The sequence below is a fragment of the Labeo rohita genome, chromosome 16 (genome assembly GCF_022985175.1).
Source record: "Labeo rohita strain BAU-BD-2019 chromosome 16, IGBB_LRoh.1.0, whole genome shotgun sequence".
Classification (NCBI taxonomy): Eukaryota; Metazoa; Chordata; class Actinopteri; order Cypriniformes; family Cyprinidae; genus Labeo; species Labeo rohita.
This window is the reverse complement of record NC_066884.1, coordinates 11,733,070-11,757,885: the sequence shown is the minus strand read 5'-3', so window position 1 is coordinate 11,757,885 and position 24,816 is coordinate 11,733,070. Positions and strand designations below refer to the sequence as shown.

Here is a 24,816-nt window from a genome sequence, read left to right as displayed (position 1 = left end):
AGATGATTAATGAGCACAAATACACAAAGTCCTGGGGTAAAAGTATTCTGTAAAAGGGGAATTGTTGATACTCGATGAGTAACTGATGAAATATAGCATTCAAGTCAATAAACAGTCTTTTTAAACTAAACAAAACCGTTTGTAGCTTAAGTGTTAGTCAGAATGACATTACAATGAAACACTTTGTAATTGCTTTCAATATCATATCGAAACAAATCCATTGAATTCAGACTGAGATGAGAGATCAAATTTGTCTGGGCATCGGTGTAAAAAGTCTTGAATGTTATTTAACAGGTTTACCACAAGAGGGCAGAACTGCACCTAAAATGCAAGGATTTTGCTCTCAAAAAACGTAACCTAAAATAAAGGGCAACTGAGAATTAAATAAAATAAATGTTAAAAAAAGATTATTTGACTGAAAGTCTAATGTTAATATCAAAGAGATGCACCGTTTAAAAAAGTGCTTTCAAATAATAAATGCAAAATCAAACTTAAGTCACACAGAGACACAAGATTTTCCATATCAAAGTTTATTGCTGACATGCATGTAGAGATTTGATGAAGTACAAAAATATGTCTTTTATACAAATTTGTTTTTCATTTCTGTACAATTACCCAGTTTTTTTTTCTTTGACACCATTCTAACCGAGCAGCTTACAACATCAAACGTTCAGGCTTTTGACCAGTTTCATCATCATATTTTGTTTTACACCAGATTTAGATTTTCCAGTTTTAGTAAAAGATCAAAAAAAGTAACAATTCCAAAGAGAAATCTCCCAATTTATGAAACATCTGCAAAGTGGCCTAAAAAGAAAAGAAAATCCAAATCAAACTCAACGTTCCGTATCTTCCCTTGCAATATCTTCGTTTTGGAGTATTCGTCATTTGCAAAACACCCACATCCATTCCAATTTCTGCTGCATCTTGTGGCACGTCTTTGCTAATTAGAATCATGCACTAATTGCTTGTATACAGAGCTGAAAAACGTACACTTTTCATGCTGCAGACAGAATTTGGACATTACGAAACTGTCTATGCAAGGAAGGGGGGAAGGGGGGGCATATTAAACAGAAATATTTACTAATTTCTTTCGTCTAAGTTTTGGGTACAGACTACGTAACCACATCAACAGCAGCCATATTGCAACTATACAAATTTTCTGTTATAATGGCTTTTGTGAGAACTCTACGTGGACCTAGGATAGAGCCTTGAGGCACTACTTTTTGAAAATAAGGAAAGGACTCCCGATTTGCTCACAAAAAGTCCTTTTCTTTCAAGTCAAGCGTATTATCCACTACAATACTGCTTTACAACCAAATATATTCACATTGAGGTGGGAAAAACTAATGCTTTTAATGGTGGCTTGTGTGGAAACATAGGTGCGATTCTTTCGAAATAATAATACCCCACATCGGGGTTCGTTATTGACGCCCATTACGATGTCTTTCACACTGGCCAGAGTGCGGTATCATCCTTATCTCGCAATATAAACTCTACATGTCATGCTAATGTGCACGATAATTTAGTTGAGCTATGCAAAGTCAGTCTCCTAATTAGTGTAGCTTAATATACCGACAGGATTGTTGCAATAATTATTCAAGAAATTTAAAATAAAAAAAAAGAGGGAAAGAGTCAATAAAACAAAACCTTCACTGAAGATAGAAGGAAAAAAACGTGAGAGATCACAGCAATGCTTTTGAGTGATACATGATCTCTACATTTACCATGGCAGATCAAAAAAAAAAAAAAAAAAAATTTAAAACGGCAAATAAATTAAAAGGAAAACAAAGGTACGGATATACTACCAGGCTGCACGTCTTCAAAAGAGGAAATTAAAGTGGAGATTAAAAGGACGAGCCAAGCTAGAGGAGCTCAGAGATCTACAGTACTGAATGACCTTTTCATCTAATGACATGAGTGGAGCCAGACATAAAGGCATTGCAAACTAAGCCACAGGTCCACAGGTCGATGCAAGCCAACCGCCTAGTATACTAAGATATATTCTAGCATCAAAAGTACATATTCACTGCTCACGGTTGAGTTCTGTTGATAATCTAAGGCAAGATATCCCACAGTTATGCTTTATACACATGGGGTAGCTTAAAACAGGACTGAAAGTCATTGAGAATCTGCTTCCTTGCATGAGAAACAGATCGAGAGGAGTGAATTTCATGGCATTTCCTTCCTGGTGATCATGAAGCGTTTAATAACCATTCAAGGAAATGAGCGGTAGGTAAGAGAATATGAAGGAAAAACAAAAAGAAACAATCCCCTATTGCAATGGGTTTCCTTGTATCACTGTGGCCAAAAACGTTCCCTAGCGGCCAATCCTCGATCCCTGAGCTGCAGCTGAAATCTGTGTGGGGAACGAAAGCACCGGAGATACAGGACACGGCAGAAGATGCACTTTGATGGCTTGGCATGCTATCAGAGGGTGAGCACTCTAGACGGAGGGACACAAAAGGAAAGGAGGGCTTAAGGGCTGTGCTTACGGGGCTTATCTTGGCTTAGACTTCCGCATGACTGCCGGCTCAGCCGCCCTGCTTCCTGACAGTTTCATCCCATCACCAGCTGTCCCGTACCTCGTCTTTTTCAAAGAGAAGTCCCTGTGTGACACCCACAAAAGTACCACCTAGCCCAGCTCTTGAGAGTCCGCTGGTCGAATGTAGAGGAAATGGTGGTCTTGGTCTTTCTGCTGCCTTCCGATTGAGAATAACGTACCGTATCGGCCGGTTTCGGATGCCAAGTTATGCTTTTGGTTGAGTGCATCCAGACACAGATGCTAGCTGCCAACAGAAACCCATTCAAAGAGAGGAAGGAGAAACATGCGATGCTATGATTTCAGTAATATGAGGTTTTTAGCTTTCTAACTTGTGATACTTAACATCTTCAATGGAAAAAACAGAATAATCTTACTTAAAATGCTACCGTTTTAGTAGGAGAGGAAGGAGGAAAAGCTTATTTAGATTGTGAGGAAAAACCAATCACTGGTTTTGACACAGAATAGTTACACAACCACAATGCTAATGCTCTGTGCTTGTCTCCCCTCAACATAATGAGTCCTGCTTTCGTAAGAACGGAGAGCGTTGGTAAAAACTGACTAAGGAGGAAATGGAGAGATAGAAAAATGGTAAGAGGTAGATTTGCAGTCATAGATACAGATGGGAGTGGAACAGAACAAAAGGGTTGATCATGTGATCCGAGGCGTTCCTGTAGAAAGTGCTGGGGGAGAGGCGGATGGAAAAACGGGTGGTTGTGTGAGATCTGCTACATGATTCTGTTGGGGTATTGCTGAAAGTGTGTGTGTGTGTGTATGTGTGAGGGCAAGGATTGGCATGGTGGAGGTGGTGTTGGTGGTCAGAGTCTCATTAGACCTGTGTGTGCCGCCCATAGGCAAGAGTTTGTGTCCTGGGCCGACAAATGAGCAACAGAGCGCAGAGCTGTTCCTTGGCCCGTGTTTGTGTCTGCCAGACTCATGCTGCGTGCTCACACACACACTCACTCTCACACGCAAAAGTACATAAAAGTGTGCGCCCGAGTTCCGTGGCTCGCTCCACTCCCGGTGACCCCCGCCTGTGGGCGGAATGACGGCGCTACTTCCGGAGGAAGCGCTGGGCCAGTATTGCGGCATCCAGAGGACTGATGGGTTGAGCGTCATGGCCAAGGCGCCTCACCGGAGGCACGTTACCGAAATGCCTCTTGCTGAGGAAGTTCTTGGTCTCGTGAATAGTGTTCTTCTCTTCCGCCAACAAGAGCTGTTGCCTCATGTAGTTCTCAAATTCGTACTGAGACGACTCCTCTGTCACTTTCGCCTGGGGGGGACAATGAGAGACTGTTTCAGTGCCAGAAAGTAACTCATCATGCAGTTTAAAGAGGAAGTTTCTATTATCAGCCATGATTCAATGCCACTAAAGGCATTTTTTTTTTTACCCCACTGTCCAACGCAATATTCAAATGCCCCCTATAAACCACATTATTAACATAGCTTTATATACAGTTGATATCAAAAGTTTACATACACCTTGCACAATCTGCAAAATGTTCATTGTTAATTGTTTTAGTACTGACCTGAATAAGATATTTCACATAAAGACGTTTACATATAGTCCACAAAAGAAAATAGTTGAATTTATAAAAATGACCCCATTCAAAAGTTTACATACGTTTGATTCTTAATGCTGTGTTACCTGAATAATCCACAACTGTTTTTTTTTGGTTTGGTTTTATTTGTTTAGTGATAGTTGTTCATGAGTCCCTTGTTTGTCCTGAGCAGTTAAATTGCCTGCTGTTCTTCAGAAAAATCCTTCAGGTTCACATTCTTTGGTTTTTCAGCATTTCTGTGTATTTGAACCATTTCCAACATTGACTATCATTTTTAGATCCATTTTTTCATACTGAGGACAACTGAGGGACTCATATGCAACTATTACAGAAGGTTAAAAAACGCTCACTGATGCATTAAGAGCCGGGGGTGTAAACTTTTGAACATAATGAAGAGGTGTATATTTTTCTTATTTTGTCTAAATATCATACTTTTTTCATTTAGTACTGCCCTTCAGAAGCTACTTGTATCCCAAAGGACAAAATAAGTGACATTTACCCTGATCTTGTGGAAAAAATCTGGAAAACCAAATAATTTGTGGGACCTGAAGGGACACGTGAACAACTATTACTAAAAAAAAACAGCTGTGGATCATTCAGGTAACAACACAGTATTAAGAATCAAGCATATGAAAACTTTTAAATGGGGTAATTTTTATAAATTGAACTATTATTTTGTCTTGTGGACTATATGGAAATGTCTTTTATGTTAAATATCTTATTCAGGTCAGTACTAAATAAAAATATAACATGCATTTTGTAAGATCCCTCTTATTTTGCAGATTCTGTAAGGTGTATGTAAACTTTTGCCCTTAACTATATACACGCACCAACTAAAACCACTGGTTTAAAGAATGATTTACACATTGTTTTTCATAAAAAAGGTCCTTCACCTTTAAACCTTCGTATTATTGTAACATCTTCAAGCGATACTGACCTCTTGAAGATGTTCAGGGTGGTTAAGCTGATCATCTATGTCTGGCACCACTTGTAGAGGGCCACTCAGTGAGGACACAGACTGCCTGTTTAAAAAACAAAAAAAAACAAAAACAAAACCAGTCAATGACAAATCGGAATTTTCAGATCAACGTCCAAGGGATGTTTAAATGCATGACTGAAAGAAAACTGCACTGGATTGCAAAAATGTGGCGAGACAGCATCGCTGACCTAAAATGACATCACCCTATCACATGAATTCCTAAGAAGTTATGTGAACACTGACAAGAAGTCTCGGCTAAAAATGGAACTATAAAGTCAATCTTGGTTCACATTAGAGACGGGACGCACCAGGATGCAATGATGGCACTCAGAGACTCGAGCACCTCGGTGGCTGTGAGCCTCTGCTGGGGGTCAAGCACCAGAAGCTTCCTGATCAAACACACTGTACTTTCTGATACCCGCCCATCCCTGCACAAACGAAACAGATACAAACACATAAGCATTTCCATCTGCAAAACATTTTAGAGGCTTATGTAAAGAAACAGCTCACCAAAAAAATAATAATTCCAAAGCCATATAACTAACTTTCATCCATGGAACACAAAACATTTATTAATAATGAACCAGTGATTTTTAGGTGCGCAAAAGTACCACAAAAGTGGTCCTTACATCTTTTCATACAGTTTTATGTGAGGAACATAACATTTTAAATCACAATTCAAAGAAAATTTTGATATACAATGACACTTTTATATTTGAGTGAACTATCCTTTTTAAAACAAGGGCCACCACAGTATTTGCCAATTAAAAATTTTGATTCGAGAAATAATGGCGAGACTCACTCAGGGATGGAGTACTCTGCTGCTTTGATCTTGCGGAAGAGCTCTTGAGGTATACTGTCATAGAACGGGAACTGGCCGTAGAGCATGGTGAACAGCACCACACCGAGCGCCCACATATCACTGGGTTTACCGCGGTATGGTCGACCTACATGGAAACACAAAGTGCAATTTTAACAAGAAGCTTTAAAACCATTTGCTTATTCAATCAGACTGGAAATTTCTCTTAGTTGAGTAACAAACCCTACTCAAGTACACTACCAGTCAAAAAGTTTTTGAACAGTAAGATGTTTTTTTCACTTCTGCTCACCAAGCCTACATTAAATTTTGAAATATTTTTACCATTTAAAATAACTGATTTCTATTTAATTATATCTTAAAATGTTACTTATTCCTGTGATTTCAAAGCTGATTTTTAGCATCATTACTCCAGTCACATGATCCTTCAGAAATCATTCTAATATTCTGATATGCTCCTCAAAAAACATTTATGTTGAAAAAAGCTGAGCAGAATTTTTTTAGGTTTCTTTGATGAATAGAAAGTTCAGAAGAACAGCATTTCTCTGAAACAGAAACCTTTTGTAATATTACAGATGTCTTTATCATCATTTTCAATCAATTTAAAGCATCCTTGCTAAATAAAATTATTAATTTCTTTAATTTCTATAATTTACTATCATTCAATAAATTTAAAAAAAAATTCAAATAGAAAGCAGTTATTTTAAATACCAAAAACATTTCACAATATTACTGCTTTTGCTGTATTTTGGATCAAATAAATGCAGGCTTGGAGAGCAGAAGAGAACTCTTTATAAAAACAAAAAAAAACAAAAAACAAAAAAAGCAACATTAAAAATCCCACTGTTCAAAAACTTTTGACTGGTAGTTACGTTAAATTTTCTGTGCTATTAAAACAGGATGTGTTCTTCCGGTAGTTAACTATAAACAAGTAAGCAGCTGCTATTGACTTTACTAAACACTTGTTTTGCTAAAGCAAGACATAAAAGAGAACACTGACGCATGTTTTAAGAAGCATTTGCATTCATTCTCTAGCATGAAATACATTATCAATCAAGCTTTGCAGCTTATACACAGACAATAGGAACAACAAATATCAGAAGTTGTGATTACACACAATTAAAGCATTTTAAAAAGCATGACAATCTTATGCATGTTGAAGAAGATAATATTTTGTTGTCAGGGAGCCGGTAAGTACCCCTGACTCAGCCCATAAAGATAGCGCCAGTCTGACAAGACAACTAAGGAATTTCGTTGGCAAACAACGAGCTAATTAGAATAATCGAACTGACCTAAAACTAATGAATGGAAGTGTAAATATAAAACATATGCGATCAATAGTGTCAAAATCCTTTAAAGTCTCCAAAACCTCTTCACACTCACTATACTGCTTTGTTTACCACCATAAATGGGTAGAACACAATGTGCCAGAAGAGTACAAATGAGTCATGGGAGCTTTTAAACGAGGGGTTAATTGGGTAGGTTTCTGTTTGGTAAACAGCATGATTTATATGGTATATTTCTCTGTAAGGTACGCATTCTCTGCTTCTACTTTGACCCTACGCATGAGAAAGCGAAAGAGAGGGAGATGAGAGAGAGTGAGCAATGGAAAAACAGTGAGAGGAAGAGAGATAGGGAGAGAGAGAGAGCAGGAAGAGTAGTTCCTCTCGGCATGACTCATTGTGATGACTCACTGAAGCAGCTCTCCCTTTGTTCTGCTGTCATATTCGACTGATTTACTCCCGGTTTCTTTCTGTCATTTTACTGTGAATGGAGACCGCAAACAAGAGTTTGACTGCGCCTCTATTTAACATGCATGCTCGGAATGCACCATCTTACCATAGCCTACATCCATACAGCTCTTGGAAAAACCCCGAAAACACATGAAAGACAGTTCTGGAAAGGTGGTGCTGTTTGATATTTTAGCCTGTGAGTCAACTAAACGAACAAGATTTAAAAGCAGGGTTCTTTGTGTCATAGCACCCTGCACGCAAAGTTCACGTGATGAACACACAGTCCACAAACAAACTATTGGATAGAACAGACATTTTAAACATTTTAAATGAGGTTTCAGTATTAAATGAGTTATGCACTTAAAATCAACATCATATTGCTTCATTTAAATTTTACACTGACCTGATTGTGTCTTCAAAACAAAAAGCATCTCAGAGAGCAGGTGACTGTGATGCCGTAATACACAGGTTTTTGAAACCATATGAATGTATTTGCATGCTTAATGCATCATTATTGACAGTCCTACTCACTTTGCAATGTAACAAAAAAAAAAAAAAAAAAAAAAAGTGCCAAATCAGCGGCAATAGCCTACGTATAGCGCCAATGCATTTTGGGTGTCCCAAGTTTGAAGACCTTTCCCAATCCCGCCACCCAACCCCACCAAAAATAAATACATTTAAAAAGTGCCGTCAAATCGATTAATCGCAATTACTCACAACCAAAATAAAAGTTTGTGTTTACATATTATGTTTGTCTACATAGTGTCCTATCATAATGAAGGCAAAAAACCCCAACCAAAAAAAAAAAAAAAAAAGTGCGGTCAAATCGATTAATCATGATTAATCGCATTCAAAATAAAAGTTTGTGTTTACATATTATGTGTGTCTACATACTGTTCTAACCTAATAAAGGCAAAAAACCCCTCAAAAAAAAAAAAAAAAAAAAAAAAAAAAAATAGCTGTCAAATCGATTAATCACAATTAATCACATCCAAAATAAGTTTGTTTACACATATTATGTGTGTCTACATACTGTCCTATCCTAATAAAAGCAAATAAACAACACATCACATCCAAAATAAAAGTTTTATACATTATATGTGCATCTACACAAATATTGAATACACTTTTTAAAGTGCTGTCAAACGATTAATCACAATTACTCGCATTCAAAATAAGTTTGTTTACACATGTCTACATACAGTCCTATCCTAATAAAATGCAAAAAAAACTCCCCAATAAAAATAAATACATTTAAAAAGTGCAGTCAAATCGATTAATCGCAATTACTCGCAACCAAAATAAAATTGTGTTTACATATTATGTGCGTCTACATAGTGTCATAATAAAATGCATAATAATAGTGTCTATCATAATAAAATGCAAAAAAACCCCACCAAAAATAAATATAAAAAAGTGCTGTCAAATTGATTAATTGTGATTAAATCGCATCCAAAATAAACGTTTGTTTACATATTTTATGTGTCTACATACTGTCCTATCATAATAAAGGCAAAAAAAAACCCATAAAAATTATAATTAAAATAAAGTGCTGTCAAGCCGATTAATCGTGAATAATCGCATTCTAAATAAAAGTTTGTTTACATATTATGTGTGTGTCTACATACTGTCCTATCCTGATAAAGGCAAAGAAATTAAAAATTTAAATTAAGTGCTGTCAAACAAATTAATCACGATCTATCATATCCAAAACAAAAGTTTGCAGTTACATATTATATGTGTGTGTACTGTGTATATTTACAAGTACACATAATATATATAATCTTTAGAAATATTTTTGGTTAAACACAAGCTAATCACAATTGGCAGTATCTGTAGCAGGCTTGATTTTTTTTAATCTCTGAAAACAATATCAAGTAGCCTAAATTTGTGAGACCAAAAAAGGTCAAAATATTTTTTGCATTAACTATTGAGTAGGGCTAACTGGACTGTGCTACATAAACGTTTGACACGTAAGATAAACAGCGAGTCCCCATGTAATGAAATTACATCACTTGAGTGAACTTCAATTCCACACAGAGAGAGTGATTGTTTGGAAAGATACACCTCGTGATACAACTGCTGTTAATTTGATCCGTCGCACTGCTGAGATCTGCTCAAGGCCTTGACAACGAGCTTAAGGGAAGAGTTTTGGTATCGAGTCGTTGATGAGCTAACAGGTCAAGTCTTGCGGCACACAACAAAAATAATGACTTCAATAAATCTAACTATTGCTCATCCATGCTGACGGTTTGTGACTGCTGTCCTGATTAGGGCCGTGTAGGTGGTTGGGTTTATGAGCTTTGATTACAGTGGTGACATGGAGGGTGAGTCATGTGAATCACACACATAAACATACACACACATACACAGAAGCTGAATTCTCACCGCTCAGGACATCTGGGCTGATGTAGGCTGGACTGCCTCGCTGGTCCTTTAACAGATCTTCCTCACTCACCAAATGCTTGCCAAGGCAAAAGTTTGTGATGGTGATCCGATGGGTCCTGCAGAACACAAGACACCAATGACGTCAAAGAACGAGCATGAATTCTCGCATCAAGTCACACTGTTTAGATTAAAAAGATAGCTTGTAAAATCCATGATGTGCATCTTAGTACACACGTCCAGGGATGTGACTTAGCTTGTCCAGAAATAAAAATAAAATGCAGATGTTTAGAGGGGACAGAGTTTGGTAATATCAACCAAAATAATATAAAATATTTTTTTCCCTTGAATTCTGTGGCGTTATATGACTTTAATATGACTGTGATAGACATGTGCATGTTTGAGGTTCACCCTCAAATAATCACTCTGGATGCCAACATTCAATTCAGTCCTGCTGTTTGGATTAGTGGAATACAATGTGGGTATATACATAAAAACACTTTTTTTTTTTTTACACTACACATGCACATCAAAACGAAACTCTAACTGTTGTTAGGCGAGTCGTTTTTGTATCTGCGCAAACATGCCTCTGATATTTTTGTCTGTGTCATTAAATCTAATCTGTGGCAGGGAGCCATTCTGCCTTTCCAGAAAGCAGAACCCAACATGACAGAACACACCGTGACTGCACTTGACAAACAAGTGAGTCACCTGTGGCTTCTCACAAGCTCAGGGATGACTAATCTTTGCACTTCAGAAAGGAAAGAACGACACTTTTTTTCAGTGACAGGCATGCAATGAAAACAAGCACTCTAACATACAGAATGCTTTCACGTAAAAAATGCATTCACATTTACAATGAGCAAAACTAACACGTCAGCAGACAGATGAACTGGGGGACCTCCAATGTGAGATTTCACACAGTCACAGCTGTAATCTCCCGCCACTAAAAAAAAAAAACAACCTCTACCACTACAGCTACATCCTCTTTTCCCATGCTTCCCCAGTTACGCTCTCACTTTCACACCCTGAAAGTGACTGTCACACTTACGCCTAACAGCTACAAACAGGCCCGTTCCTGAAGCTTGATTTTTCCCAGCAGAGTTTCTTTACTGATTTACGGCTGATTACCATCTTCATTTAAAAAGGAGGGTCATGATTAAATTAGATTAACAGAGAAAAGAGATTAGTCACAATTGACTGTGTGGAAAACACGTTTAGGCTTTCCATCCTACGTTGCATCTGTACCAGTTATAAATGGTTCAAGTTTTTAATTTCAGTTTATTTTTAATGCTGCATTAATAGCCAAAACGACAAATATTTTCATGCATAAACCAGATCTGCTAAGCTTCAGATGGCTTGCACTAGAGGACAAACGGTTGATGATTTGTTAAATGTTTATGTGGATTATAATATATTCAGAAGTTTTTTTTTAAATGATGGTTAGATGAAGCAAACTTAAGGAGTAGTTCGCTCCCAAATTCCCATCTCATTTTCTCATCCAACTTCAAAATCGTCCTACATCGCTGTTTTACCTTTTTTTGTAAAGGGCGTTTAATCTTAGCAGGTTCACTTGGAGGAAAAAATTTGATGGTAGTTTTTCGTCATACCCTAAGTGTCATAAACACGAATACACACAGTTCACGCATAGCAAGACCAAGACGAGTGTTAGTGGTTAAAAAGTTAAGTTATTTTTTTAGAAAACAACCAATTGTTTCGCTAAATAAGACCCTTCTTCCACGGCTGGGATTGTTTAAGCCCTTTGAAGCTGGTTTTAAACTACATTTTGGAAATTCAAACTTGGGGGCACCACAGATATCCATTATATCCTGAAATGTTTTCCCTCAAAAAAAAAAAAAAAAAAAAAAAAAAAAAACACACACAATCTCTTTATGACTGAAGAAAGAAAGACATGAACATCTTGGATGACAAAGGGGTAAGCATATTATTTGTAAATTATCTGTTCTGGAAGTGAACTACTCGTGTAACGAGTGTCGTCTTGTAAGGCATAACTGCGCCTTTTAGCATAGCAGTTTCTTGTGGTGTCAACAATTTCAAAAGTTTCAATGCTATGTTTACACATACCCTTTGCTACAGTTTCACCTGTAGTTTACACTACTCCAGTGTTTTCGACCCTTGAAATTGTAGACTTTCGAAAACACTGCAGACACGTTTTAGTTTGAAAATTCTAGGGTTGCGTTTCAGTGAAAACGGACCAAAACAGAGACTTTTGAAAACAATGCGTGCTTGGCCACATTCGCTTGGCTTATCTGTGTAAACAACAATATCATGCTCATTACGAAATGATCATGTGACATGCATTTTTGGTTGTGTAGAACGTTTCTGAAATGCAGTAAAAACACCAGTGTAGATGAGGATAGCCTTCATTTTAAAATGAAAACGCACTAGTGTAAACAGGGCTTAAGTGTTTTGTTTTTGACAAGCTGCACTTAACTCCTGCTACTTTTCATCTTCTTAATAGTTTTAGCCTTAATATATGGCTTCATCATGACCATGTGCCTCGGTTCCCCGAGCAAAAGCAAAAGAGTCAGCAAGCATTTCTCCTCAGGACATTCTTATTGCTCACTCTCTTCTTCCTGCTCATGTGAAGAGACCAGAAGCCTCCCGGTCTCTCAGTGCTGCTAAAATTAGCCCCTGTTGATGGGAAAAGTTAAATGGTTTAAACGCAAGAGGAAGTCTTGATGCTGAAATCCGGTCAGAACTGCCCCTGCTGGGTGAGGTTAATGTGGGATTTTGATGCAATTGTTTGGTACTGGAGTTCCTTTGCTTGGGTAAGCAAGGTTGTAAGAGGAACAAAGCTAATAGTGAAAGCAAATGTGCAGATCAGGCAATTTGTTCACTTTTGTAGAGGTGACAGCCATATGGTGCTCTCTGAAGAGTGTATACGCAGTGAAGGAGTGAAAAAGGGTATGGCAAGTAATAGCAACAAACGCCTGACAAAATAACTTGCACAGGTTGATTAGGACCAGTGGTTTTTGAAGGCCCCCCCAAAAAATTTATAAAATAAAGAGTGTACATTTCATGGACCACTTATGACTAATACCAAGTACTTTCCATTCCACCCAAAGCCAACAGTCTGCCGGCTGGGCAGGGTCACACAGACAGTAGGATCAGAGGGGTATTTGGAGAGTGAAAAAGAGAAAGAGAGAGCTCTGCCAGCGTTACGTGAGTGTGACTCAGCTCTGAGCTATGGATCCTTTGGCAGAGGGTTGTATTATCTCCAGCTGGGACACAGTGTTCTGCTTTCTTGCTGAACTGAAGCAGACAGACCAGACTGCTCGGTTTCATCACCATAGGGTCCAATGACGAGTGTGAGTATGTGTGGAAGTTTTCTTTTTTCAGCAATGATATACTGGTCCATGCCTATCCTTTTAATTGACTTCCATGAAACAGGCATAAAATGCTTGACTCAACAACGGCACATGCAAGATGGAAAAAAAAAATTGAAGTAGAAAAACCCCAGGCACAAATGCACTGAAACTCACGTGTTACTCAATTTTCATATTTCATAATTTCCCAACTCCTTTCGGAGAAAACTTCGCCAAGCTGTTTTATTTTTGGCCTAGCTATATTTTGAATTTTATTCTACCCAGTGTATTTTGCTTTCCTGTCACTTTTTAAATCAACAGGACTAGAAGAGAGAGGAAGTGGGACGGGAAGTGACACAATCTCTCCTCACCCAAGACTGCACTGCCACAGCTCTGACATTTACAAATTAGATTTCTAGTGCAAAAACCAGCTTTAGTAATTTGTGGGCATACAGGTCTATAAATAAACTGCAAAGTGTTGCCCACTAAGTTGCCAGGTGCTGCCCACTAAGTTGCCAGGTGCATTTCTGAAAGATGAGGAGGGGAAAAAAAAAAAAAAAAAAAAAAAACACACACACACACACACACAACACACCACAAAAACAACCACCAAGACACATCCTCTTCCTTGAATGTCTACTTGTAAACTACCATTCAAAAATTTGGGGTCTGCAAGGGTTTTTTTTTTATTTTTTTTTTTTATTTAAGAATTTGCATATGCTCACCAAGGATGCATTTATTTGATCAAAAATACAGAAAAACAGTTTCTATTTTAAATCATTTCGTATAGATACTGTAAAATGAAATTTCAGGACTACTTTTTTGATTTTCAAGGACTTCAAACAGATCTCACTTATCAAACATGTCTTTCAAATTAATCACGATCAATCAATTTAGATCAGGACTTTTAGTGCTGGATCGCAAATTATTTGACTTAGTTTGGAATTTCTCGTACCGCAAATAATAAGTCAAGTAGTGTAGTCAAAAGCATGGTAGTTGCTCAAAAAAAGAAAGAAAAATTGCTCTAAAAATTATTTACTGACTGAAAAACTCTAGGCTTTGCCTTATCTTAGCTTGATAAGGGGTAATGGCAAAAAAAGGGTACATAACGCATACCTTCAATGCAACCAGCCAGGACGCAAGTAGTACAGTTGCCCGTAAAGAGACAAGGAAAGACGAGAAGATGAAAGAAACAAGCTCCGCTCCTCCTCTCACTACACATGCCACTGAGCTTATACGGTGTGACGGGTTTCATAATTAGACAAGCTGTGCACTTATGTGACCGAACTACAATATGCGAGAACTCAGCAGCGAGCAGCACATGCTGGCAAATGTGACAGGCAGAACTGAAGATTTTCAATTAGTCAGTGAGTCTCTCGTTCCTGGGGACATTTGAAATGGCAGAGACAACAGAACTGTGGTTAGAAGCGTACCCGTTCCACACACGCGGCAGAAAACACACACAAACGCACGCGGCGCATATGGTGTTTGGAGAGGGTCTTTATGGATGAGGGATTGGGAATTCCGCTAGGCCTATCCGATTCACCATGCTTGCCGACCTCAGTTGCCTTCGAGCCAGCATGTGCGGTTTCATCACCCGCCCGCCCCCCTTTCCTGGCTCCATCATCCTCTCCTTTTTTCCAGGGAACGAACCAGGGGCACGTTCCATGCCTACTCGTTTTAACTGGGATAGTTTCCCACTGCTCCCTCCCCCTCCCTTTTCAGCCTGTGGGGATGAATCACACTCTCGCTAAGAGCTCAAGAGGAGGGAGGTCAATGAGGCCAGACGGTGCTCCATGAAACCCCAACAGAGGGCTGAGCGCACAGAAAACCCTACCAGCACAGCAGGTAAAAGAGAAAGGAAGAGAGGAGTCTTACCTTTTATTAAGCACCATGTTTCCAAGCTTCAAGTCTCTGTGCACGATGTTCTTCTACGAAGGCAAAAACAGTGAACAGTTACTATATATTTTTAAACTCTGGAGAGCATGCAACCTAAAAGTTACCATTACAGTGTAGTACAGAAAAACGCCATGTACAGTCATCCAACTTAATTCAGGGTGAGTCACACAGTAAACATAAAATGTCATGTGCAACCATTTTACTTCTGTAATATGACAAACTTCCAAATAAAACAAAACTTTCAATGAGGAAAAAAAACTGCAGGATTTTACCACTTTTACATTTTATCAAATAAATAAATAAATAAATAAATAAATAAATAAATAAATAAATAAATAAATAAATAATATATATTTTTTTTTTTTTTTTTTAGCAAATCAGAATATTACAATGATTTCTGAAGGGTCATGTGACTAGAATAATGATGCTAAAAATTCAGTTTTTATTTTTTTTTATTTTTTTTAAAATCACAGGAATAAATTACATTTTAAAATGTATTCAAATAGAAGTTACTCCTAGTTATTTTAAATAGTAAAAATATTTCAAAATTTTACTGTTTTTGATGTACTTTGGATCAAATAAGTGCAGACTTGATGAGCAGAAAACTAAAAATCTTACTATTCAAAAACTTTTGACTGGTAGTGTAAATATTACATGAAAATACGAAAAGCAAATGAAAATTAGAAAATATTGCCTAGGCAACTAACTGAAATAAATATTTATGCACTAAAATTACACAATCTAAACGTGAAGTGAATTAGAGATATATTTAAATATGTCAAAAAGCAAATAATAAAATGACTAACACTTAAAATAGAAATAAAATATATATAAAAAAAATTCAAAATATAATAAACAATGATTAAATAATGATTTAAACAATTTCTATATATTAACTAACATTTTATCAGTTCCTGCATTCCCTGGAAAACAAATTCCTTAATTTGGGATTGCTAGCACCATTAAGAAAGTTGTCAAGAAAAACTTTTGATTTCACAGTGACTTTCAAACCAGTTGGCAGCTCACCTTATGCAATGCCTCCACCACTCTCACTACATCATAGAAAATAACGATGGCCTCTCGCTCGCTCAGTCGCTTTTCTTTGATGACATAATGCTGCAGGTTGATGAGGTCGGCCGTCTTGTCGCTGAAGTCGTGGGCACAGAGGCAGTCGAGCACCAGACAGATTCGTCTCTTCATCTTCCGCACTTTGTTGGCCTCCATGTCCTCGACAATCTCACAGGAGCGGTCCTGAGACGGAGAAGTGAAAGAGATAATGCGTTAGAAAAGTTTTGTGCAGAGAATAATTGCAGGGAGGGCATAAAAGACCTTACCTCATACAACCCGGCAGTGCATTTAACAATGAGCAACAAAGCAAACGACCACATAGCCGCACCATTAAGCTTTTGAATGGAGCGAAAGAAGAAAATACGGGGTTTAAAGAACAAGATGAAGCTAATGGACTAGTTTTACAAAAAGCACAGCAGCGATTCTCCTGTATGCCTCGCCATGTGCAACAGCTTGAATGATGAAAGCCGTTTTTCGGTCACCTGAGACCAGGGTCAAACGAGGGCCACGAATCGATCGGCAGTGTGGTTTGTGTTTGCAATGACTGCGCCTTCGAACACAAGAGGCGATCCATAATTAACTGGCCCACTCTAGAGAAAAGCTATAATAAACCAATCAATACCGTGAGCTTCAATGAATGGACCTGACAGCACAGTACGGCTTGTTCTGCAGCCGATTTCCACCGGGGAAGAAAGGAGAGGTCTAGATATAGTTGAAAAACAGCCACAAGAGAGCGAGAGAAAAAAGAAACCGTCTCGCTTAAAGAGAAAGTAAGTGGTGAGTCACTGTGAACACTTTGTGATGAAAATGAAAACAACTGAAGGAACAATGAAAAAACAAATTAAGTCGTGGGACTGAGAACATACAGTGCGGGAGGAAATCTTTAGGCATCTCACAAATCGATTCAATTTTGATTCAAAGACGCACAGCCAGATTCCAAAACAACTCTTAGTGCAATTTTGAAAGCGGATTGTGGACAGATGTGTACGCTGATCAGCTAATAAAAACAGAATTAATGAATATAAGATTCGAAACCCTCACATTCCAAGCCTATATAAGTTGAACACACACACACAAAAAAAAAATTGTGTTCCTCAAACCAGAACTGAAGCATTGGTCTTACCTGGAAGAGGCCGTGATGGTGCACCACTCCTTCTTGGTTGGAGAGCAGTGACAGTAAGGAATACTCTGTATGCAGGAGCATTTTCCCTTGCCTTTCTTCCTGCGTCTCTCCTGCTGTGTCCCCACGTTCTTCCAGGGTGAGAATCTACAACAAAGGTCGAAGGTAAGAAGATACCACACCACTAGATCCTGTTCTAAACCTTCCTGGGAGTCTCTTATCTTCACTGTGATGGCATACTAAGCTATCAATGATCTTGAGGCAATACAGAGGGTCCATTAAAGGCTTTATCTACAGAGAGGACAAAGATAAGTCCCTCACATGTCCTTCAACACATCTGAGGGACACTAGACTCAGGGGCATGGAAGAATGGGGTCAAAAGGTTAGACGCCAGGTTGACAAGCACCTTTCAGTCAAACATTCTGGTCCATAAACAAAGAGGTTTGATGGTCATCTCCAAACCAGAGTCAGTCATGAATTGGACAGTATTGTGGAGATTTGTTGACGCAGGTCAAAGGTTCATGCAAACAGTGAGACACACAGGGGCTTTTGTGTGCAGAAGCAGTCTCACTTCCCTGGCCAGGACACGTTTGAATCACATGGGAGGGGTTCTGTAAACTGTCTCTTTCTGTATCGCCTCACATCTGTTTTTAAAAGCCATTCTGGCTGATCCAATAACCAATAAAGATGTAAACAGAGACAAAATTTTGTAGGGTTGGGTTAAAAACATTGATTTTTTTTTTGGTTAATCTAGATCTTCAGATAGAAGTCTGGTTGATTTTTCACTGAATCCATCATAGCAGATACTGAATAAACATCAACATGTCAATGTTTATCCACCTTTTTCTTCCCGTAAGAGTGGCCACAGCCATTTGTAAATTTTATGGATCTGCCTTTCAGTGTCATCAGCATCCAGCTATTTTTAGCTGTACAAAACAGTTCGTTTTGCTGCTTGCTATTGCAAATTGGTGTGTCTTACCATATTATTTTAATGCATAATCTTCATTATGAGCACACTGATTTGTAGTGCAAACAGTTTTACTGTTTACTGCACATTGTTGTTCTCATTATTCCCTATAGCAGATAGTAAACCGGAAGTCTCACCCATAGGCTTACTTCCGCATTGAGGAAAAAGGTGGATAGAACATTTCTAATAAAACGCATAAAAATGCTGTTCTTTAGAATGTTCTATTCTTAGAAACTTGAAATTGTATTTCAGCTTTCACAATAACAGAAAACAGTTATTAAAACAGTTTTTAAATGTATTTTTAATTTTAAAAAATGCAGCCTTGATAAGAATAAAAAACATAAAAAATAAAACACCCAAACTTTTGAACTTTTAGTTGAATCAGGAACTCTGTATCGATATCCAGCACCACCATTTCATGATAGTATCACTCAACAAACTCCCCCCCTCAATGCAATTTGATCACAAATAGTCACAAGACATAAATTTGGGGCCAGATATAAACGGTGATCTGTCTCGCCTGACCACTTGTGCTGGATGTTAACACCCATGTAAACAAGGCCTAAAAAAGTACTCACTTTTAGCTGGTAGAAATCATCCGTCCCATCCTTTCTGGCTAGACACTGCACTATACTCTGCACGGGAGAGTTTCCCAGCCGTGGGCCTGTTGAGATGGGAAGGAATTTAAAAAAAAGTGTGAACAGACGCAAAATGTATAGTCAGTACAGAGCACAGCAATTCCCCTCAAGGCCCATCATAAACACTCTTATCACAGCACCCTAGACCACCAGCACCCGACAAATAGCAGTGTGACGGGTGCATTTCAAAGGCAAGATGGCAGTGTGATAGTGGCATACAGGGAAAGTCCTGCGGATTCAAAAGTGAAGCCGTCAATCTAAAACATTCCTGCAATTCTTTGCAAACAGAGGCCTCCTCTTACTTGCATAGAAACACAAAAAGATAGGGCTAATGTTAAAGATTCACTTGCATTACCCTAGGCGGCTTACCTAAAACAAAGGGACCGGCTCTCTTAGCATTGTTGCCAGATATCCCAGGACAAAGGAGCTTGCTGGGTCTGCCGGATGACTCTCCGGCCCCTCGTTCCGAAGCACGCCGTTTAGACATTCTGCAGATCTGAAAAAGGGTTTGGGAAATCGTCAATACTTAACTCATACATGCAACCAGATTCATACATGCATTCCATTCAACAGCCAATCCACTGAGGTCTTTCAGTACACCACCACAAAGGTGTAAGTTATAAAAAGGACAAATAACAGGTGGGGGAAGGAGATCTAGCAAAAGTCATGCCCTCCCCGACACCTCAAAACAGTCAGATGCCATTAACAACTCTGTCCCTGTATGAATGACAACCCATCAGGTCCACATGCATTTGCATGAGCAAAGATTAGCAGCAGGTGTGAACTGTTGATGATAGACAATCCATGATAGACAACAGAAGCCCATTCACAAATGGCGCCGCTGACCACAAGTCGCTCGAGAAAGGCAAACGTTCAGCACCTTCGGCTCTCAAATGGACTAAAATAGCCCATGAATCTTAACCTCTGCTGATGCAATTCATTTTTTTCCCTTTCACTATTTGTAATCCTTCCGTTCCTTAATCTGCATGGGTTTATCTGCAAATCTCTGTGGCGTAATCTGCATATTACAAGACTGCAATACTGACCGGTGCGTTTCGAAAACAAAAACATTCAGATATCACAAGAAGTGCATTAATTATGGTCAAACATTCGGGATGAAAGAGTTCTTTCAAAATAACGCCTTCTTGTATAAACTGATGATCGCTTCTGTGGTTCTACAGAAAGGCAAGTGGTGCTATGGAAGGATACAGCGTGATTCACACAAGCCCTGGGGTTTGCACTGGTAGCAATTTGTCAGAAATATGAAATGCTGCTGTTTGACACCAATGGTAGCGTGACACACGCAGCCTCCAGACATCGTATCACGATGCGAGCAGGGAGTGGGAGAGCGCATTTAGCATCACAGACAGTTCTGCACCCCTTGGGGCCTGGGCTGTTCAAAATCAATCTCAACTCTGTTTAAATTAAGGCACAATACAGAGACTAGGCATGAATTCCCATTGATAAAATGACAATCAGTGTGCAATAGCAAATACATGCAAAGGCATATGAATTTTAAATTGTGATTCACATTTAAGCTATAAGCTTGGTCACATCGTAATTTTGAATGAAAGAGATATTGAAATGTAATTCTGCAACAGATCACACAGCTTGTCTCGAGGACGTAGGAGGGGGTACAGTTGGCAGTTATTGCAGATCATTTCACACGTTTGCAGCTTTTTGTCTTTCTGGACCTAGACTGTTGACAATGTGACAGACGGGGGTGAGAGACGTGATTGCTTTCTCATCAACCCTTTTGACACGCATTATTGGAGATCTGACATCTTTAAAACGCCACAGCTCGTTGCAAAGACCGTGTCTTTGCATTGGCACAACCAAGACTGAGAATGTGACCTGTAACCTCAAAGGAAACGAAAGACTCCATGGTTGGTAATAAACCATCTGTAATCATTTCACGTCATGCCAGATCTAAATGCAGTTCAAATTCTCTCACCAACCGTAAGATGCACATATGCATACAATCTTGAATCCAATTCAAAGCTAATAAATGGAATTCTCAGGAAGCACACATCAGTTACTCACTCACCCTCCTGTTGTTTCAAACGACGTTTTTCTGTGGAACACAAAAAGAGATGCTAGACGTCTCACCAGGGCTTAGTCTATAATACTAGCATCTTTTGTGTTCGACTGAACTAATAAAAATCACACTAAACAATGAACAACCATACGATTTTTGGCGAACCACCCCTTAAACATCAACATGCTGATGATGAAATCACGCTATATATGAAGGATTACTCATACTGCTTTCAGACTGAATGGGTGCAGTGTGGTCATCTTATGGCATTATACACACATCGCAGTCATCAGGGAAGTGAAATATCACCCCTGCAGGATTTAAACGCTCTGATACACACAGTAGCAGAACATTTAATATTTTATTAGATCTAAATATACTAGCTGTCACTGCATGCAAACTTGAGAACCTGGCAACCTCCGATGCACCGGCTGGCAGCTCGATGCAACCCGTATCAGATGCGCGTTTTTGCACACGTTTTGTTTGATATTTGGATGTCTAGAATTTGTGATGTGTAAAAACAAGTGACTAATGTTTCCATTTATAGCTAAAACGACAGCGAAGGGAATAGAGACAGGAGCGCTGCAATGTGATCACAACCGAGTACACGGCGTACACTGACGAACGCTGTCAACCAGTTAACTTACAAGTAAAATTATAACAATAATCACTAATATAAATGACTTGTACAAGCGTGTGTAAGAAAACAAAGCAACAAGCCTACTCGAGTCGTCTAACGTCAGTATTTGCAAGCGAAACTTGCTTATTTTACTTTGTATTCGTGCTTATATAGTCTACGTCGCAGCATGTTTAAAAAGACGACAGCTTAATCGTTGCAAAAGCGTGTTTGTACGAATTTCAAGACGAAATGAAAGCCCAGAAAGCTGAAGAGTTCACCGTGTCCCTTTAACGGACTGTGAAAATCTCCTCAGCCGACCGACGGGCCATTTAACAACTTACCAAAACCACCGAGGGAATCCTCTGTCGTACACTAATTCCCACTCATTTCGGGCCGATTAAATGTTCAGCAGGGGTGCACCGACATTTACACTCCACCACGACGCGGTTTGTTTCAAGCGAACTGGAGAAATTTCACGATTACCGACAGAGGTTTTGAGGGAAAAGCCTTCTTAGGACAACTGATCACATCTTTCCATAGCAGCACCACCTGACAACGGAAATGACGCACATGCTGTGAGTGACGGAGCGCCGCGGCCAATAGAAAACGCTGTTTGGTGTTCCCGCCCCTTTACGTGCGTTCTTGAGATTGGCATTCTTCGACTAGTGTGGAATGATAAACGTACGCACTATGTAAATGAGCAGTAGAGTACTACTGCATAACTTCAGTCAAGTTTTGATAAATATGCAGGGTTTTTTAAATGCTTTACGACGGAAACCAATCGCCATACGTAATATAAAAAACTGACTCTTAATAAGCAATACTAACAAAAACGTATATTCCTCACGTTTGTTTTTGCTTATAATCACACAATATGGTTCAACAGCTGCCAGAAACAAAATAATGTGGCAAATATTTATTCTAAATATTTAGAAATATAATAATCACTCACTGAATTAATGCATTAAAATTATTTTTTTTTCAACATAAATAAAACAGATTGTTGGAGAATTTATATAATTCAATATATTACCTGCTGCTTCTTTGTAATTTGTGAAATTTACTAAAAATTTATGAGTGAAAATTCATATACCAACTTTTTTTTCGGTGTAGGATAGTTTAAGCTCCATCATAGTAACGTTTCTTTAAAATATGCAAGTAGCTATTACTATAATATTAAAGTTTTGACATATGAGGACATTGAGGACAGTTATCATATATGTCATAATTTTGCTAGAGAGAGAGAATTCATAAATATATGTTGCATTTGTGGTAAAACATTCTAGAAATAATGTTTAATTAATTTAATAGTGGAAATGTTACTTTAAGAAGCTGCAGATAAAGCTGTTGGACGTGTCTCAAGAATCAGTGCCAGGTGAAATAAACATGACACAATGATTACATTCAAGACTAAAGGGTAAATAGATAAATAATAATCTACCTCTGTTCATGCGAGTACAGCACACCTCCGGGGTTTCTTGCATGCACAAGACCCTCGAGATCGTATCCAATTTTAGATCCCCCAAAACTAACCAGCTTCACCCACTACAGCAAGTTTCAATTCAGTGGGCTGGTGCAGAGCATGTCAAACAGAGAGTGTTTTAAAGGGCAGTAACTGATTTAAGGCTGTGCTGTCTTCCTGTCTTGACTCAGCATGGCCTTTGCCTTAAACCACATGAAACACTTTTATAAGCCTGTGGCTAAACATTGGCCAACCCACGGTGTGTGGGGTGGAAACTGTGAATCATACTTTACTAGTGCCCATGTCTGATAAAGAAGCAGTGGAATTGAAAAAGACTGCAAGGAAAATTTCACGAGCGCACACCTTACTATAATGTCTGGACTTAGCTTTTATATTCCTCCTCGTTACTTTTCTTTACTTAAAATAACCATCTCTTGTTCTTGGAATTAGTGTTTTACTGGGAAAATAATATATTTAAAATTTTAAAATGAGGCTATTTGTGTGACTTAAAATATTACTGTAATTTTATCCTGCAAAATCATAAAATTATGAATACATTTCAATGTGCATGTTGTATGTTTTTGCACAGTTTTGTATAACATGGAGGCTTTGTGTGACCCTTCTGATGGTTTCCCAAAATAGGATGATGTAATTTATTTCCACAGTATTTCCAAGAAATATTAAGTCACTCATTTTTATAGCTTTACTCTCTCTGAGAAGTTAAAATGTACTGAGGTCTGAGATGTGTCCAAATATGAAAGCCATCATTTTTTGTCAATTAAACAGTTTATAATTCATTTGTATATTAATATAATCTATAATTGTATAATTTGTTTTATTTTAATATTATTAGCATATTTATTGTGCAATTTCTGAGCCCAAATAGTTTCAAAGTATTTTTTCTTCGGTGTATATGTGAAAATAATATCATGATATCCTAGAAGATCAAGTGTCCCACAAATGCAGCAGTGCACAGTCGCATCGTGTCAAAATATTTTGTGCTGTGGGAGTCAAAAAAAGCACAGGTAATTAAAACAGAAGCTCGTTCCCATGGAGGAACAAATGTGACAGCGATTCATTCATAACTGTGTGGGTGCGAGATTCGTCTCCCACGACTATTCAGATGAACACAGGGGTTTTCAGTATTGCTCGCCTGGAAAAGTCATAACAGTTCAAGTGCTTATACAGCATGTGCCATAGAGACTTGGAGGGTTAGGGGGAAAATGCAACAACAGGAGCTTCTTTTCATAACGTTTAAATTCCCTTCACATAAAACCACATTAAGACTAATTACAAAATTCAGATGGGTGTTCAACATGTTTAAATGTAGGCCTACACACTAAAACTCTACTGTATCTGATGACACAAGCTTACATTGAAGCGACTCCTTTTTGGTGACTATTTCTATAATTATTTCTGCTAAAAACACTGCATTTGTGATAACCAAGGTAATCTTTATGTTTCCCAAATGTCAACAACGCTGCATTATTCCATTGCGCCATCTAGTGTTCACATAGAAGCACTAACTTGTTTGATTTTGTGTGACTTTTAAAACAACACTCCACTTTTTTTGAAAATAGGCTCATTTTCCAACTCCTTTAGCGTAAAACAGTTGAGTTTTACCGTTTTCGAATCCGTTCAGCTGATCTCCGGGTCTGGCG

The 24,816-nt window shown here is 38.3% G+C and overlaps 1 protein-coding gene across 2 annotated transcripts; it reads right to left on the bottom strand.

Moving 5' to 3' along the window:
* Nucleotides 1–514: 514 nt before the first annotated feature.
* stk40 (serine/threonine kinase 40) lies at nt 515–23,331 on the bottom strand. 2 transcript variants are annotated; one of them, XM_051131314.1, is made up of 11 exons: nt 23,135–23,331; nt 19,406–19,532; nt 18,977–19,062; nt 17,435–17,578; nt 16,270–16,494; nt 15,223–15,275; nt 10,019–10,134; nt 5,883–6,027; nt 5,389–5,508; nt 5,039–5,123; nt 515–3,812 (listed from the first exon to the last, which is right to left on the bottom strand). In XM_051131314.1, the coding sequence occupies exons 2-11, from the start codon at nt 19,521–19,523 to the stop codon at nt 3,594–3,596; spliced, it is 1,311 nt and encodes a 436-aa protein (XP_050987271.1). In that variant the 5' UTR covers nt 19,524–19,532; nt 23,135–23,331; the 3' UTR covers nt 515–3,593. The 2 variants fall into 2 exon arrangements, with proteins under 2 accessions (XP_050987271.1, XP_050987269.1); XM_051131312.1 differs by lacking the exon at nt 23,135–23,331 and adding an exon at nt 22,035–22,248.
* Between the last annotated feature and the right edge of the window lie 1,485 nt (nt 23,332–24,816).